General features: G+C 45.5%; 1 protein-coding gene across 2 annotated transcripts in view; it reads right to left on the reverse strand.

Moving 5' to 3' along the window:
• Nucleotides 1-15200, reverse strand: part of MAN1A2 (mannosidase alpha class 1A member 2) — a 301819-nt gene that overhangs the window by 107490 nt on the left and 179129 nt on the right. For both annotated transcript variants that reach the window (XR_014714217.1, XM_084648770.1), the window contains exon 6: nt 12328-12422. Coding sequence is in view for 1 of the 2 variants with exons in the window: in XM_084648770.1 (XP_084504896.1) it covers nt 12328-12422 (95 nt within the window). In the remaining variant the exon portion in view is untranslated. The remainder of the gene's footprint in view (nt 1-12327; nt 12423-15200) is intronic.

Raw genomic sequence — 15200 nt, forward strand, 5'->3', positions numbered from 1 at the left:
AGCATATGGGAGTTTAGGAACTACTCCCACAGTCACCTCAATGGGATTCCCCTGAACCTCTATCTCCACCAGGATTGTGGGGTAATGGCTCACGGCCCCATGTACGCACGTCACTGCTACATGTTTGGCTTGTAGCAGCTGACTACTTTTTACCAGCTTACCTGACATGAGGGTGATACCACTCCGAGAGTCCACAAGCGCTGTAGTCTCTGCTCCATTTATCCTCACTGGCCTGGTGTAATTATGCGGTGCTAATGAGACCCCCACAAGGTGGATAAGGGAGCATGGGACCTCCCAATCCCCCAGTTACATTGCATAGGCTCCTCGGTGCTGGGACACTGTGCTGCTATGTGTCCCCACTCCCCACATGCATAACATCTATAATTGCTTCTAATCACTCCCCTATCCTGGCGGTTAGGGGGTTTAGTCCCGGGGTTCCCCCCACTCAGGCCAATGCCTTCCTTCTGGTGTCCCCGCTGGTTTTCAGCCCCCAACTTCTTCCACCTAGGACTCCCTGGGGTTTGGCTGCCCAACCTTTCAGGGTTGGGGTTGGGTGCTTGCTTCGAAAGGGGCTTTCCTTGGGTAGTCGGGTCAGTTCTCTGGCTGTCATCCATCTTTCTACCAGCGTGATCATCTCGTCGTACGTGGACGGATTGTTCTGGCCTACCCATTTGTGGACATCTGGCGGCAGTCCCTGCATGTAATGGTCCATGACCAGGGTCTCCAAAATCTCCTCTGGGCTGCACACTTCGGGCTGTAACCACTTCTGTGCGAGATGTATGAGGTCGAATAGCTGGGACCTCGGGGGTTTGTTCTCCTGGTATTTCCACTCATGGAACCTCTGGGCCCTTACCGCTGCTGTCACCCCTGATCGTGCTAGGATCTGTGACTTCAGACGGGTATAGTCAGTGGCATCTGTGGAGGCAAGTCAAAGTAGGCCTTCTGGGCCTCTCCCCACAAAAAAGGGGTGAGAATGCTGGCCCACTGCTCCTGGGGCCGCACCTCATGCTGAGGAGTCCTTTTCAATGAGAGGAGATATGCCTCTATGTCATCTCTTGACGTCATCTTTCGAAGACAACCAGTGGCCCTCAGGGTTCGCGTCCCACTGGATCCCTGGGCCTGGGTGGTGAGGATCTTCAGCTGGTCCACCACCTCTCTCAAGAAGGCATGATCTTGGGTTGCCTGGCTCATCAATAATTGATTGGTTTCCTGCTGTAGCCACATAGACTCCTGTTGCGCCATTGCCTGAACCCAGGTGGCCTCCTGCTGGGCTGCCGTGGCTTGTACCAGAGCTCTTACCACTTCCTCCATTGTGATACAAAGCAAACAAACAAACCAAAACAAAAAAAAATCCAAAACCCCAGTGCACTTTTTTTTTAAACCTCTTTCTTCCGCCACGTTGTGAACGAAATCCCACTTTTCACACCAGTTGTGACAAAGCTCTGTCCTTGTCTCCGTGGGTCCCGCGTTTCCTGGAGGATTTCGCTAGCCTCAGAGGCTCACAGTGACCCTCCACGTAACTCTTCTCTCTCTAGAGACAAGGGTCACAGTCTACTGAGCCATTTTCATCATAAGCCAATGAGGGAGGTGAGGAGAAGCTAGAAGCTATCCTCCCTTGCACATTCTCTGTTGTCTCCCAGTCTCAGTGATTAATTGGGGAGGAGGAGGGGGGAAACAGGGGAGCCCGGGCCCGCCCTCTACTCCGGACTCCAACCCAGGGACCCTAATAGTATCAGCTATGGTAGCTGACCTTTTAGAAACATGACACATTCAATTCCCTGGGCTACTTTGCCACAGCAGTCCCCACTTCCTCAGGCTCCACTTCACCCTTACCTCAGGGCCTCCTTCCTGGTGCCTGATATGGTGTGTACTACTCAGCCTCTCCAACAGCACAACTTCCTCCCACACCTCCTGACATCCGCACCCACCTGACTAACTAGGAGGCTTTTAACTAGTTTCAGCCAGTCCCTGATTGGCTTCAGGTGTCCCAATCAACCTAGTGTTCTCCCTGCCTTCTGGTAAGTTCTTAATTGGCCCCAGGTGTCTTAATTGGCCTGGAGCAGCTGCCATTTAACTTATCCTGGTACCAGGGATTTGTTTAGTCTGGAGCTAATATATCTATCTCCCACTACTTTTCTATAGCCATCTGGCCTTTCCCCATCACGCTGGTTTATGAAATTCTTTACTGCAAACTTGAATAGGGGAAAGGAGCTGTTTAACTATAACCTGAGTAGCTGCAGAATGACATATGAAGTCTGCATATGGTAGACTGAAGAAAAAGTGGCAGTGTCTCATGTCAAGGCTGGAGGCTTCTGAGCAATATCTGCCTTGTGTGATAGACACTTGCAGCATTTTGCACAACATCAGTGAGAGCAAAGGAGAGAGTCTCACCAAGGGCTGGGAGGCAAAGGTGGAGAGACTTTCTGAATGTGTGAACAGCCAAGAGAGCGTGCCTCTGCAACATGGCCCAACTAGTTAGGCAACTAGGCTCAATGATGCATTGTGCTCCTACTTTGCGGCCAGCATGTAGTACAGGAAAATTAATGTACTGTAACCAAGGAAAGGAATGCAATGGATATGCTTTGTGTAACAATCATGATATTAGGGATTGATGTTATTAGTGAGGAGCTGAATAGCAATGAAATTTTTCAGTCTCAGAGTCTGGCATGCTGAAGTGATCTTGGTGGTCCGGAGGAATCACCTCTTGGTTGGTTTCCATGATGCCTTGGGCACCTTCTGATACTCTGGTCAACTTGTCCAGAATCCCATGTCAGAGTTTGGTGGTGGCATCCTTGGCAAAAATACAGTCCATTTTCTCATAGTAGGTGCAAGTAGTGGGAACATTATCAGAGGTCTTACTTTTGTCCCTAGCATTTTTATAATTCTATTGGAGTTCCTTTGCTTTGGCATGGCTCTGAGACTTCTCCTGCATTTGCTGTTAATATGGGCCTGAACATGCTCTTTTCCCCAGTGGCCAATGAAGACAGAACCATATGAAGACACTGCACATGGCTGCTATAATGGATATGAGAGTCCAAAAGTGTGAACTTCTCACAAGCTGAAATTTCAAAGGGGCACCCCTAGATTTGTGCCAGCATTTAAACATGGAGGTGAAATCCAGCCAAGATGAACCTGGAGTAGTAGAGGGCATACAAGTAAACAGATAGGCTAGTGCAGGTGTGAAGCAACGCAGTGTGGGATAGCAGAGGGAGGACTGCCTGAAACAGCAGAGTTAATCCAAAATAGGGATGCTTCCACACAAACCATGTAACATTCTGAAATAAGGCCACATTTACACTACAAACTTATTTTGAGCAAATTATGTCGGCCTAAAGCCTCTGCAGTTAGTACATCGCCTATATGTGTGCATACCTGGCTCCTTGTGTCGGTGGTGCATGTACTCACCAGGAGTGCTTGTACCAATGCACAGTGCAGTGCACCATGGGCACGAATCCCACTGTGAATCCAAAAAGAAAAGGAGTACTTGTGGCACCTTAGAGACTAACCAATTTATTTGAGCATAAGCTTTCGTGAGCTACAGCTCACTTCATCGGATGCATACTGTGGAGACTGCAGAAGACATTATATACACAGAGACCATGAAACAATACCTCCTCCCACCCCACTCTCCTGCTGGTAATAGCTTATCTAAAGTGATCACTCTCCTTACAATGTGTATGATACACATTGTAAGGAGAGTGATCACTTTAGATAAGCTATGATACACATTGTAAGGAGAGTGATCACTTTAGATAAGCTATTACCAGCAGGAGAGTGGGGTGGGAGGAGGTATTGTTTCATGGTCTCTGTGTATATAATGTCTTCTGCAGTCTCCACAGTATGCATCCAGTGAAGTGAGCTGTAGCTCACGAAAGCTTATGCTCAAATAAATTGGTTAGTCTCTAAGGTGCCACAAGTCCTCCTTTTCTTTTTGCGAATACAGACTAACACGGCTGTTACTCTGAAAACTGTGAATCCAGTCATTTGGGAAGTTTTGGTAACTCATGATGGTGCCAAAATGAGTTGTGCCGGGATGACTGGGAGCCTGGGGTCAACTTCCCAACATGCAAAGTCTCCATCCCACAATGTGATCTGTATCCCATAATTTTCACACCTTTTTTCAAAATCCCACAAACCTGCATAGCCCTCATCACTATCTGCCATCTCTCACAGAAGCATGGAGCCTTCCCAGCTCTGCATTATTGTCATGAGCATTGCAAGCACAGGGTGCACAATCCTGCAGTATTTGCAGAGCCACAGAAGAACCGAATCAGTGGGGAACATGGAGGACACGTTGCTATGGGACATAGCGAGAACCAATTCAAAATTGTTGTTGGTGTTCACAGAGCAGCTGTAGATGGTGGAGAGCCACTTCTAGGCCTGAGAAACTAACACGGATCAGAGGCATCGCATTTATAACAATGGCTTAGGATGATGAGTACTGGATGCAGAACTTTCAGATGCACAAGGCAACATTCCTGGATCTGTGTTCCAAGCTCGCCCCAACCTCCAGTGCAGGGACACCAGAATGAGAGTAGCACTAACAGCAGAGAAGCAAGTGGCGATCGCACTGGGGAAATTTGCAATGCCAGAATGCTACAGGTCAGTCAGAAATCTATTTGGAGTTGGGAAATCCACTGAGGGGCCATTGTCATGCAAATATGCAGAGCCATTAATCACCTCCTGCTACATAGGACTGTGACTCTCAGCAATTTGCAAGACATAGTGGATGGATTTGCAGCAGTGGGGTTCCTCAACTGTAGCGGAGTGACAGACAGCATGGATATCCCTATTTAGGCACTAGACCGCCTTGCCACAGAGTACATTGGTGGATCACTGAGGATGCTTCACCCACATAAGAGAGGACTGGTCATGGAAGGGAACACAGGACTTTTCAGAAAGCTGCAAGGAGGGACTTTCTTTCCCAACTGGCGGATTACTATTGGGAATGTTGAAATGAGTCAGCAGTGTGCCCTTGTTGCCAAGAAGGCCAATGGCATTTTGGGATGTATAAGTAGGGGCATAGCGAGCAGATCGAGGGACGTGATCGTTCCCCTCTATTCGACATTGGGGAGGCCTCATCTGGAGTACTGTGTCCAGTTTTGGGCCCCACACTACAAGAAGGATGTGGATAAATTGGAGAGAGTCCAGCGAAGGGCAACAAAAATGACTGGGGTCTAGAACACATGAGTTATGAGGAGAGGCTGAGGGAGCTGGGATTGTTTAGCCTGCAGAAGAGAAGAATGAGGGGGGATTTGATAGCTGCTTTCAACTACCTGAAAGGGGGTTCCAAAGAGGATGGCTCTAGACTGTTCTCAATGGTAGCAGATGACAGAACAAGGAGTAATGGTCTCAAGTTGCAGTGGGGGAGGTTTAGATTGGATATTAGGAAAAACTTTTTCACTAAGAGGGTGGTGAAACACTGGAATGCGTTACCTAGGGAGGTGGTAGAATCTCCTTCCTTAGAGGTTTTTAAGGTCAGGCTTGACAAAGCCCAGGCTGGGATGATTTAACCGGGAATTGGTCCTGCTTCGAGCAGGGGGTTGGACTAGATGACCTTCTGGGGTCCCTTCCAACCCTGATATTCTATGATTCTATGATTCTATGAATTGCCAAAAATGATACACGACCCAACCTACCCAGTGTTCCCCTAGTTTATGAAGCTGCACACCAGCCATCCTGACAACACCAAGGAACGATTCAAATTCTGGCTTAGCAGGTGCAGAATGACAGTTAAATGTGCGTTTGGTGGACTGAAGGGACTCTGGCATTGTTTACTCACAAGATTGGACCTCAGTGAGAAAAATATCCCAATGATCATAGCTACCTGCTGTGTCCTGAATAATATCTGTGAAGCAAAGGGGGAAACCTTTCTGCCTGGGTAGAGCGTAGCTGTGGAATGGCTGTCTGCTGAGTTTGAACAGGCAGACACAAGAGCTATTAGAAGAGCTCAAAGCTCAGGGCGGGTTTTGAAAGGCCATTTTTACAGTAAGCCATGTAATGCATTTTGTTGTACTGTACTCTATCCGGCCCTGCTCTTTTGTGGCCTAATAGGAATCATGCAGTAATTGCTGTACATACAGAAACATAACACTGTCAATACATCTATTAATTTTGTTTATGGCTTATTCTATGAGTTGTGTCACATTGTCAGTAACAAGTACCTGGTTGCTTTCATACCTGTTAAGCACTTGGTAGTAGATGTTGCAAACAAATAAAAAAGAGTTATGTTTTAAATAACAGACATTTATTTTGTACAAGAATTCAGTGAAAAAAAATAAACTGAAATTTTAAAATAAATATATTTAAAATAAACTTACTGAAACTTAAATGAACAGAACAGAACTTATGAAGGGGAAAGAACATTCATGCCTATTTCAGCTACATCTACACCAACCATCACTTTCACAGGTAAGTGTATGTGAAGCTGTGATTGTCTTCAGTGTCCCGCAGAGTGGAGTGGTAGAGATAGTGAGGCAGTCCTGGATGCCATGTGGGATGTTGAAGGGGACAGGGGATATAGGAAGGTCCCGATATTGAGTTCTCAATGGGCTACAGAGGGAGGCGAGCATGGGATTCTCAAAATGCGGGTCCACCAGAGTCTGCAGTATCTGTGTTTGCTGCCTGAGAAGCCTGATTATGTCCTGGTGCATCTCCCTCTCCTTTTCCTGCACCTTCCTCCTCTCCACTCTTTCCTTCTCCAGGCTGTCCCCAATGTTCATCCTGCAGTCCCTGTGCTCAAAATCCAGTGCAGCACTGGCTTGAAGAAGCTCAGTGAACGTCACCCCAAGTCTTCTTCTTTCTCCTCCTTATCTGGGTCAGGCATTCTGCAGGTGTGGAGAGGAAGACCCTCAAGGCTGCAGCAGCTGCAGATAAACACATAAAGTTACCGCTGTCAGTATAGTCCCTATGGAAACTGAAATTTAAGATGCAGAACTTGCTCCCCTTGCTCCCCTAAAGCTTCAAGAACTACAAGTTCATTTTCACTTCTGGTTGGGATTGCTTGTGTATGGCACCAGTCACAGCATCAGTCACGGTAAGTATGGCCCACTAGAGATTAGGGAAATGAGGAGAGAATTTCTCGGTTGCATAAAACTACTAACACAGGGCATTGGCACTGAATACTGGCACCTTTTCCCACAGGTGGTGGTGATTTTAGCTGATATCTCACTCCTAATGGTAACAAAGGCATAGAGAACACAGCTGCTGCTGGCATCCTGAAGCTACTTCTGTCCGTATACTGCTAGGCTGTGTATTGCAATGGTGCCTGCCAATGTTATCACTGAGTGCTGTGGGAAATCATCTTACCACAGAGGAAGAAATAAGGCTGCCATCCCTAGAACCCTTTGGCAAAGTATAACAGAGAATCTCTGTGAAAATTTCATAGAGATCGCTCAGAAGGATTCAAGGGACACCCCTGTATACATAAACAAACTGGTCTGCATGCTCTGTCTTCCTGCACCTAACTCTAGAGGGAATGGAAAAGCAGATAGCAACTCTACTTCTCTTGGTTCTTCTAGTATGAGTAAATTAATGAAAAGTCAAAAGCTGTGTCCTGCTATTTTGAGGGGGCCATCCCTGGAATGGAAAATTTATGTACATGCTTACCTGAGGTTCCTTCCCCTGCACTGGACTTGCCCATGCTCTCTATTGGCAGGACTGGCTGGTCTGCAGTGGCGTAAAAAACAGGTCCTAGCTTGCTGTCCAGCTGGATCCAGTTGCCTGTCCCCCATCCTCCTCCTCTTCCTTGTCCACCCCCATCCTCCTTTCTGTTCACAGCAGAGACTTGCGACTTGGGCTCCTTGGAGATATTGACAGTGTTGTGATGGGTGGGTGGGTGAAGCTCTCCACCGAGTATGGCATGCAGGTCGTTGCAAAATGGCAGGTCTGTGGCTTGACACCTAATTGTTTTTTGGCTTCCCTGGTCTTCTGGTATGCCTGCTCAAGCTCCTTGGCTTTCACGCAGCACTGCTGCTGGTCCATCATACCACTTCTCCTGCATACCCTGAGCACAGCCTCTTCTCCCCACAGGCCCAGGAATTCCAATATATCGTGTCTCCTCCAGGCTGGAGCACATCTGTAGTGTGTAGCTGGCATGGTCAGCTAGGCAGTTGCACACAACAGCGGAGAGCTGCTAGGTATGCTCTCCAAGCTAGGCAATCAGGAATAAGAATTTCAAAAATCCACAGGGCTTTAAAAGTGAGGTTGGCTTCCAGTCTACGTGACCCCTGGGCAGTGGAGTTCACAATGGTGACCAGAGCAGTTAGTGTGGGACAACTGCTGGAGGACCGTTAGGGTTGACAAAGGTAATGCAGTGTCTACATGTGTGCCGTGCCAACCTCTGTACATAAACCTTGGCTCAACACCACGTTGGAATAACAGGCCACTTACTCAGTCGGAGACAAATCTAAATGTAGACACATGCACAACTGGGTTGAAGCAAGACTCCTTATATCAACATAACTTGTCGTGTAGACCAGGCCTAAGAGTTAGGTTGCTTCCCAATTAAAGTGGGATAAGATGCCAGCTAATCAAAAAAAGAACTTTTGTGTGTCAATGTAAGGGAGTTTATGATGAAAACCTGAAGTTTATCTATATGGAAAAAACTTTCCTGTGTAGACAAGCCCTTAGCATTTATAAGTTAATGAATAAGTTTATTAACTGAAATTAATTAAAATGGGTTCTTTAAGAAATTTATTATCAGTTGTCTGACTTCTTTTTAATATCTAGAATAATTCATAGATTTTAAGGCCAGAAGTGACCATTTTGATCATCTACTCTGACCTCCTGCATAGCACAGTGATAGAATGTCACTCAGAATGTCACCAAGCCCATTACTTTTGGTTGAGCTAACAATAATGGAAAAATGCAAACTCTTCAAACTCCAAAATACAGTTAAAACTAACTGAAATTTTATGTTGCCTGTATTTGAAAGCAGTGTTTTTTGTTTTTCTTTTTTGGTTGATCACTTTTGCCATTATTTTCATAAATGACAGTTTCTCGTTCTACTTCAGAAAATTTGACAGTGAACTCCCCTCTTTCAGAATGGCTGCTATCTCCTACTGTTCTCAATGGGATTGAGGCCACATGCTGTGCTTAGCCAAAATGGCCACTCTCTCCATTCACCGACTTTTCATAATCCTCTCCTCCATTTCCTGATAGCATAGGGAGACACCATCTTCTATGAAGACACCTTGGTTTCACTTCCACAGGAAACAATGGGAGCCAGTACCTGTTTTGTAAGAAGGCATCTTAACAAAAGGTAGCCTGTGGCCTCAGGCCTATTAAAGACAATGGGAAATGGCGGCCATTTTGAAATGTGACTCGTCATATGTTTCTGTTAGGGAGATTTTATTCTTCAGCCTCTGATGACAGATACATTTTCAGTTATGAAAATGACAGCAAAAATAACTATTAATCTGAAATATTTATTTTAAAACTGTCACCCACTGCTCCAGATCTACTTAACAGAGAGGACAAGAGGGAATAGAAAACTTGCAGTGTATATGAACAGTGGACAGAAGCTAGGACTTTTGTGTGCAGGGGAGTATAGAGAACAGTAGGGAGGAAGAAAAAGGGATATATCTCCTGCTGACTTGCACTGCTCGTGCAATGCAAAGCAGCTGTAAACCTAGTTTAACTGGCCAGTATGCTCTGGCTACTTTGTGTTGCTCCAGAGCAGCCTAAAGCAGCCAAAGTGTACCAGTGAATCAGACTCTAACAGTTACACATTTTTAATGATTTCCAGTTGATATGACATAACTACAGATCATTAGATGAATCTCAGAGAATCATTACTTTTGAGTTTGTTGTTCAGCATTCATGTTGAAATTTTTAATAATTTCAAAAAACAATCATAAACACCCATATGGAAATTCCCAGACAAAAATGATGTGAACGTGGAGTTAAGGTTCACAATGCTTGACAGTAATTTAGGGTAAAATATATTACAGAGATGTTGTTATTATCCCAACCCCAAACATTACAAACCCAGGAAATTCAGAGTTAAATTTCTAAGTTCAAAGTGCTAAAAAAATTGCAAGGTATGGAAATGAACCATAGGGCATTGGTTCTCAACTGGGGTCCGTGGCTGAAACCTGGTGCTCCAAGTCCCAGCGCACCCCCATTCTCCGTGCCTTCCCCCGCAGAGCTGAAGCCAGGAGCTGTGGGGCCGAAACCATGAGCCGCAGTGCCCCACCCTCTCCACGAGCTGAAGCTGGCAGCCGGGCCCCTGCTCCGGGGCTGAAGCCGCAAGCAGCGCAGGGCCGAAGCCCCGAGCCCAAGTGCACTCCACCTCAGGCTGAAGCCAGAATCGGTGGGGCTCAATCCCTGACTCAGGCACAGGCCCTGAGCCCATGGGAAGAGTTAAGGGGGCACAAGGGTGTTGCCCCCCCAAAACTACACTGCCTTACCCAGAGTGGGGCAGTCACAGGGGCAGCTCCACTCCCTCACCTTCTCCTCTCCCCCAGTCCTCCTCAAGCTCTGCCCTCCAGCCAGGACGTAGACAAAGGGGAAGCTGAAGCCAGGCTGTGGGGGGCAGTTGCTTCTCTGGCTGGTGGTGCCACGGAGCAGGCAGCCATGACATTCCCGTCTGCTGCTGGTGGCCAGGGTTGCAGCTGCTCCTCAACTCCCAGCCCCCTTTGACTGCTCATGCAGCCTATAAGACCTGCCTGGGCGGGGGACCTGGCTCTCGGGCCAGCAGAGCCCTTGGGGAGCAGCCACCACAGAGGAAGTCCTCCTAGCATAGCCCTCCTAGCACACCATTCCCTAGCTACCCATCTCCCTGCAACCTGAACTACCCCCCTGCCTGCACACAGCCCCCTAGTTACCCCCCTGCCCACCAACAGCCCCTAGCTACCCCCTGGCTGCACCCTGCGTTACACCCCTCACTGCACACAGTCCCCAGCTACCCCTTGCCTGCACCCTAAGCGGTTTTCAAACTTTTTGAGCTGAGTCCTCCCTTTGAGTTATATGTTTTGGTTGCATCCCTCCACAACCCAGACAGGGTTGGTGGCCTGCTGAGTTGAGTCAGGGAGTGGAGGTGGTGCTTCCTCCCTGGACCCTGCTGTGCGGAGCTGGCTTGAGCCCTGCCAGCCCTTGCCACCCCAAAATAGAAGTCAACCTACACTTATGCATGTCTAAGGGTCCCACTCCTGGCCCGGAGTCCCGAATCTCCCTCTTCCACCCCCGCTGGGCCCTGGAGTTTTTATAGCATGTTGAGGAGCCCTCAGAAAGAAAAAGGTTGAGAACCCCTGCTATAGGGCATCCAAACAACCTTAACTTCATCCTGAAGAAATAAAGGAGGAAAACAAAAGAGAAAGAACAAAATCTAATGTGTCTTTAAAAATCAGTTTGATTTAATCTGAAATCAGAAATATTAAAATGCCTTAATCATATGCTCACTGTGTGGTGTCATGGGGTAGAGTTACGGTTATTTGGGTGCCCTAAATTGTTCATATCCATACCTTAACATGTTTGGATATCCATACCTTAACATATCTGAATTTCCTGGATTTATAGTGCTTTGTTTTGGGATAATTACAAACATCTCTGTAATATACTTTACCCTAAATTACTTTTATGTACTCTCAAACTTAGCTCCCTCTTAATGTAGTCATCTTAGAATTTAGAATGTTTAGAGGCTACATTAAACTGGAATAATGACTGTGAAACCCAGGGTGCTGCACAAGAAATAAATAAAGTACATACAAATGTTAATTGAAAATGTAATTTAAAAATATAAACGTGAGATGACTTAGTCAGAGAAGGACATTATACGTAACCATCAGTCAAGACTCTTCTTCCAGTTATACCAATGTAAATCAGGAGTAACTCCACTAAATCAGTAGATTTATATCAGTGTGAAACTGATATGATTGACTGGATAATAAGTCCCTTCATCTTTACAAGTATTTTGAACTTCTGCTGAGAAAGGTGTGGCCAGCACACAGCCCACACAACACATGAAGCTCATGGAGTTTAACTATGTTGCCTGGACCAGGTGTGGCCTACAGATACTGCAGGTCCCATTATATAATGTTCATGTGCCCCTTTTGACTACAGGTTCTAGACCAATTCATAGCATTACATAATGGACATGGAGCTACAGTGGGCTGAATCTTCATATGCAAAATGAGAGCAGTCACAATCTGCTACAGTTAATGTTAATGCACATGAGGCAGAGTCTTCAGGCTCCTAGTATATTTACTCTCAAGTGTAGTGAATATCACTTCGCCCTGTATCTTACACACTTCTTCTACTTAGAAAGGACAGAGATGTGCCATAACAATTTTTGGTTTAAAACTATGACAAAAGAAAATCCGTTACCTTTTCAGATTCACCATTGCCCAGGGAATGCCTGTGGGTGTGTTAAATGCTGGAAGAAGCTTTCCTGCCAGCTGCACTGCTTTGAGCTTGAACACCTGTGACAGTAGACAGAAGGATGAATTTCTAACAAACCTGGGGTTTTTTAGCTTACTATAAATTAAAGAGAGATTGTCACTTTAAAACATATATATCCCCCTGATCCCATTAGGAAAACTTTAGATGATCAAAACCAAAGTTTTTTCTGTTCTCTTTTCACATTTATGATTTAATTTTTACTTGTTCACTTTCCACATTTCACTAAGATTTGAACATGAAGTTTCAATTTTGTGCTTTCATGCTCAGCAATGCTGCTCCTTGGATACACACTGAAGAATATGAAAAAAATCCAATTACTATTATTTGCAGTGCTGTTGTAACCATGTTGGTCCCAGGATATTAGACGCACAAGGTGGGTGAGGTAATAGCTTTTATTGAACCAACTTCTGTTGGTGAAAGGCACAGGATTTCAAGCTTACACAGAGCTCGCCTTCAGTTCTGGGAAAGATACTCAGAGTGTCACAGAGACCATTAACTCCCCACTTCACCTTGAATAGTCTCTTGCGACCTGTTAACTCTTCATGCGTAACAATCTGTTCTACCTTGTATTTGGCTGTAACACTCTGAGTACCTTTCCCAGACCTGAAGAAGAGCTCTGTGTAAGGTCAAAAGCTTGTCTCTCTTACCAGCAGAAGTTAGTCCAATACAACGTATCACCTCACCCACCTTATCTCCCAATTAATATTAGGTATTTGAAAACACCTTCAAAAACAATCTTTAAAAAAACCTCAGCCTAAGATTTCTCCCTAAATCTGACTTCCCTGAAGGATTAATTCTGCTCAGTCTCTAGTCTAGGTCCCTCTGCCACATAAGAATGATTCCAAATCATTTTCTAACTAACTAACAAAGCCCACCTAACAACAGTAATTAATCTGCATCTTTATGCAGCATTCTAGAACCTGAATTTATGGTGGTTCACTATGCAGGGTTCTGGAACCTGTCACATTGTCACAGTACCTGTGGAAACCACACCAGAATCTATGCTTGTTCCATTTTGTATTATTAAATGGCAAAAAAAACTTAGTTAACCTAGAGTTAAGGTCTAAAATTGATCCCTGTGAAACTCTGCTAGAAACACCCCCATTTGATGATGATTCCCCATTGACTACTACTTTTTGAGAGAAGTCAGCCAGTTCTGAATTAATTTAATATGTGCTTTATTGATACTGTAGAGTACTAATTATTAATATTTTAAACAGAATGTTTTTGGCACTGAGTCAAATGCTTCACAAAAGTCTAAGTGTATTCAATGGCAAAAAGCTAAATTAACACAGAGTTAAGGTTGCTTGGTGGCATGTTGTCCCCTTACAGAATGCTGAGTTGAGCAAAATTCAAACTTTTGAAAAGCAGGAAACACGCAGTTAACATTGCATGGGCAACCTTAACTTTGCCCTCTTTCAGAAGTGTCCCAATATGCCCCATTAACACACACTCTGCCAGCCCCACAGTTGATGAAGTGTACCAGCTCTTCACCTCTTTTTACAATCCATTCCCTCTCACCCACAAGATTCCATCTAACACTATTAAAGGCGGGGTGGGGGTGCGGGGGGAAGGCTGCTCATGCTACTTTCTCTCTACGCTCTTTGAACAATGCCTCAATATGCACATACTCACCCTGGCCCATGGCATTATAACAATCAGGAGGTTCCAGATTCCAGTGTAACTCACACACTTAGCCAACTCCCCAGAAAGAATATAACGTGTACAATTTAAAAACCACTTCACAGCCTTTTACAACTTCAGAGTAACAGCCGTGTTAGTCTGTATTCGCAAAAAGAAAAGGAGTACTTGTGGCACCTTAGAGACTAACCAATTTATTTGAGCATGAGCTTTCGTGAGCTACAGCTCACTTCATCGGATGCATGCCGTGGAAACTGCAGCAGACTTTATTTATACACAGAGAATATGAAAAAATACCTCCTCCCACCCCACTGTCCTGCTGGTAATAGCTTATGTAAAGTGATCATCAGGTGGGCCAATAGAGACTGGGAGTGGCTAAGTCATTATGCAAGGTAGCCTATTTCCTCTTGTTTTTTCCTATCCCCCCCCCCCCCCAGATGTTCTGGTTTAACTTGGATTTAAACTTGGAGAGTGGTCAGTTTGGGTGAGCTATTACCAGCAGGAGAGTGAGTTTGTGTGTGTATGGGGGTGGGGGGGATGTGAGAAAACCTGGATTTGTGCTGGAAATGGCCCACCTTAATTATGCACATTGTAGGGAGAATGGTCACTTTGGATGAGCTATTACCAGCAGGATAGTGAGTTTGTGTGTGTGGTTTTTGGGAGGGGGGTGAGGGGGTGAGAGAACCTAGATTTGTGCAGGAAATGGCCCAACTTTATTATCATGCACATTGTGTAAAGAGTTGTCACTTTGGATGGGCTATCACCAGCAGGAGAGTGAATTTGTGTGGGGGGGTGGAGGGTGAGAAAACCTGGATTTGTGCTGGAAATGGCCCACCTGATGATCACTTTAGATAAGCTATTACCAGCAGGACAGTGGGGTGGGAGGAGGTATTTTTTCATATTCTCTGTGTATAAATAAAGTCTGCTGCAGTTTCCACAGCATGCATCCGATGAAGTGAGCTGTAGCTCACGAAAGCTCATGCTCAAATAAATTGGTTAGTCTCTAAGGTGCCACAAGTACTCCTTTTCTTTTTACAACTTCCTTACACTTATTCACAAGATATTATCTCAGCCTACATTTTTCTTAACCATAATTAAAGCATTAGAATCCTCTCATATTCCCGCTCACTGCTGACAACATCCTTTGTAATAAAAGC

The sequence above is a fragment of the Lepidochelys olivacea genome (genome assembly GCF_965140295.1).
Source record: "Lepidochelys olivacea isolate rLepOli2 genome assembly, chromosome: 1".
Lineage (NCBI taxonomy): Eukaryota > Metazoa > Chordata > Testudines > Cheloniidae > Lepidochelys > Lepidochelys olivacea.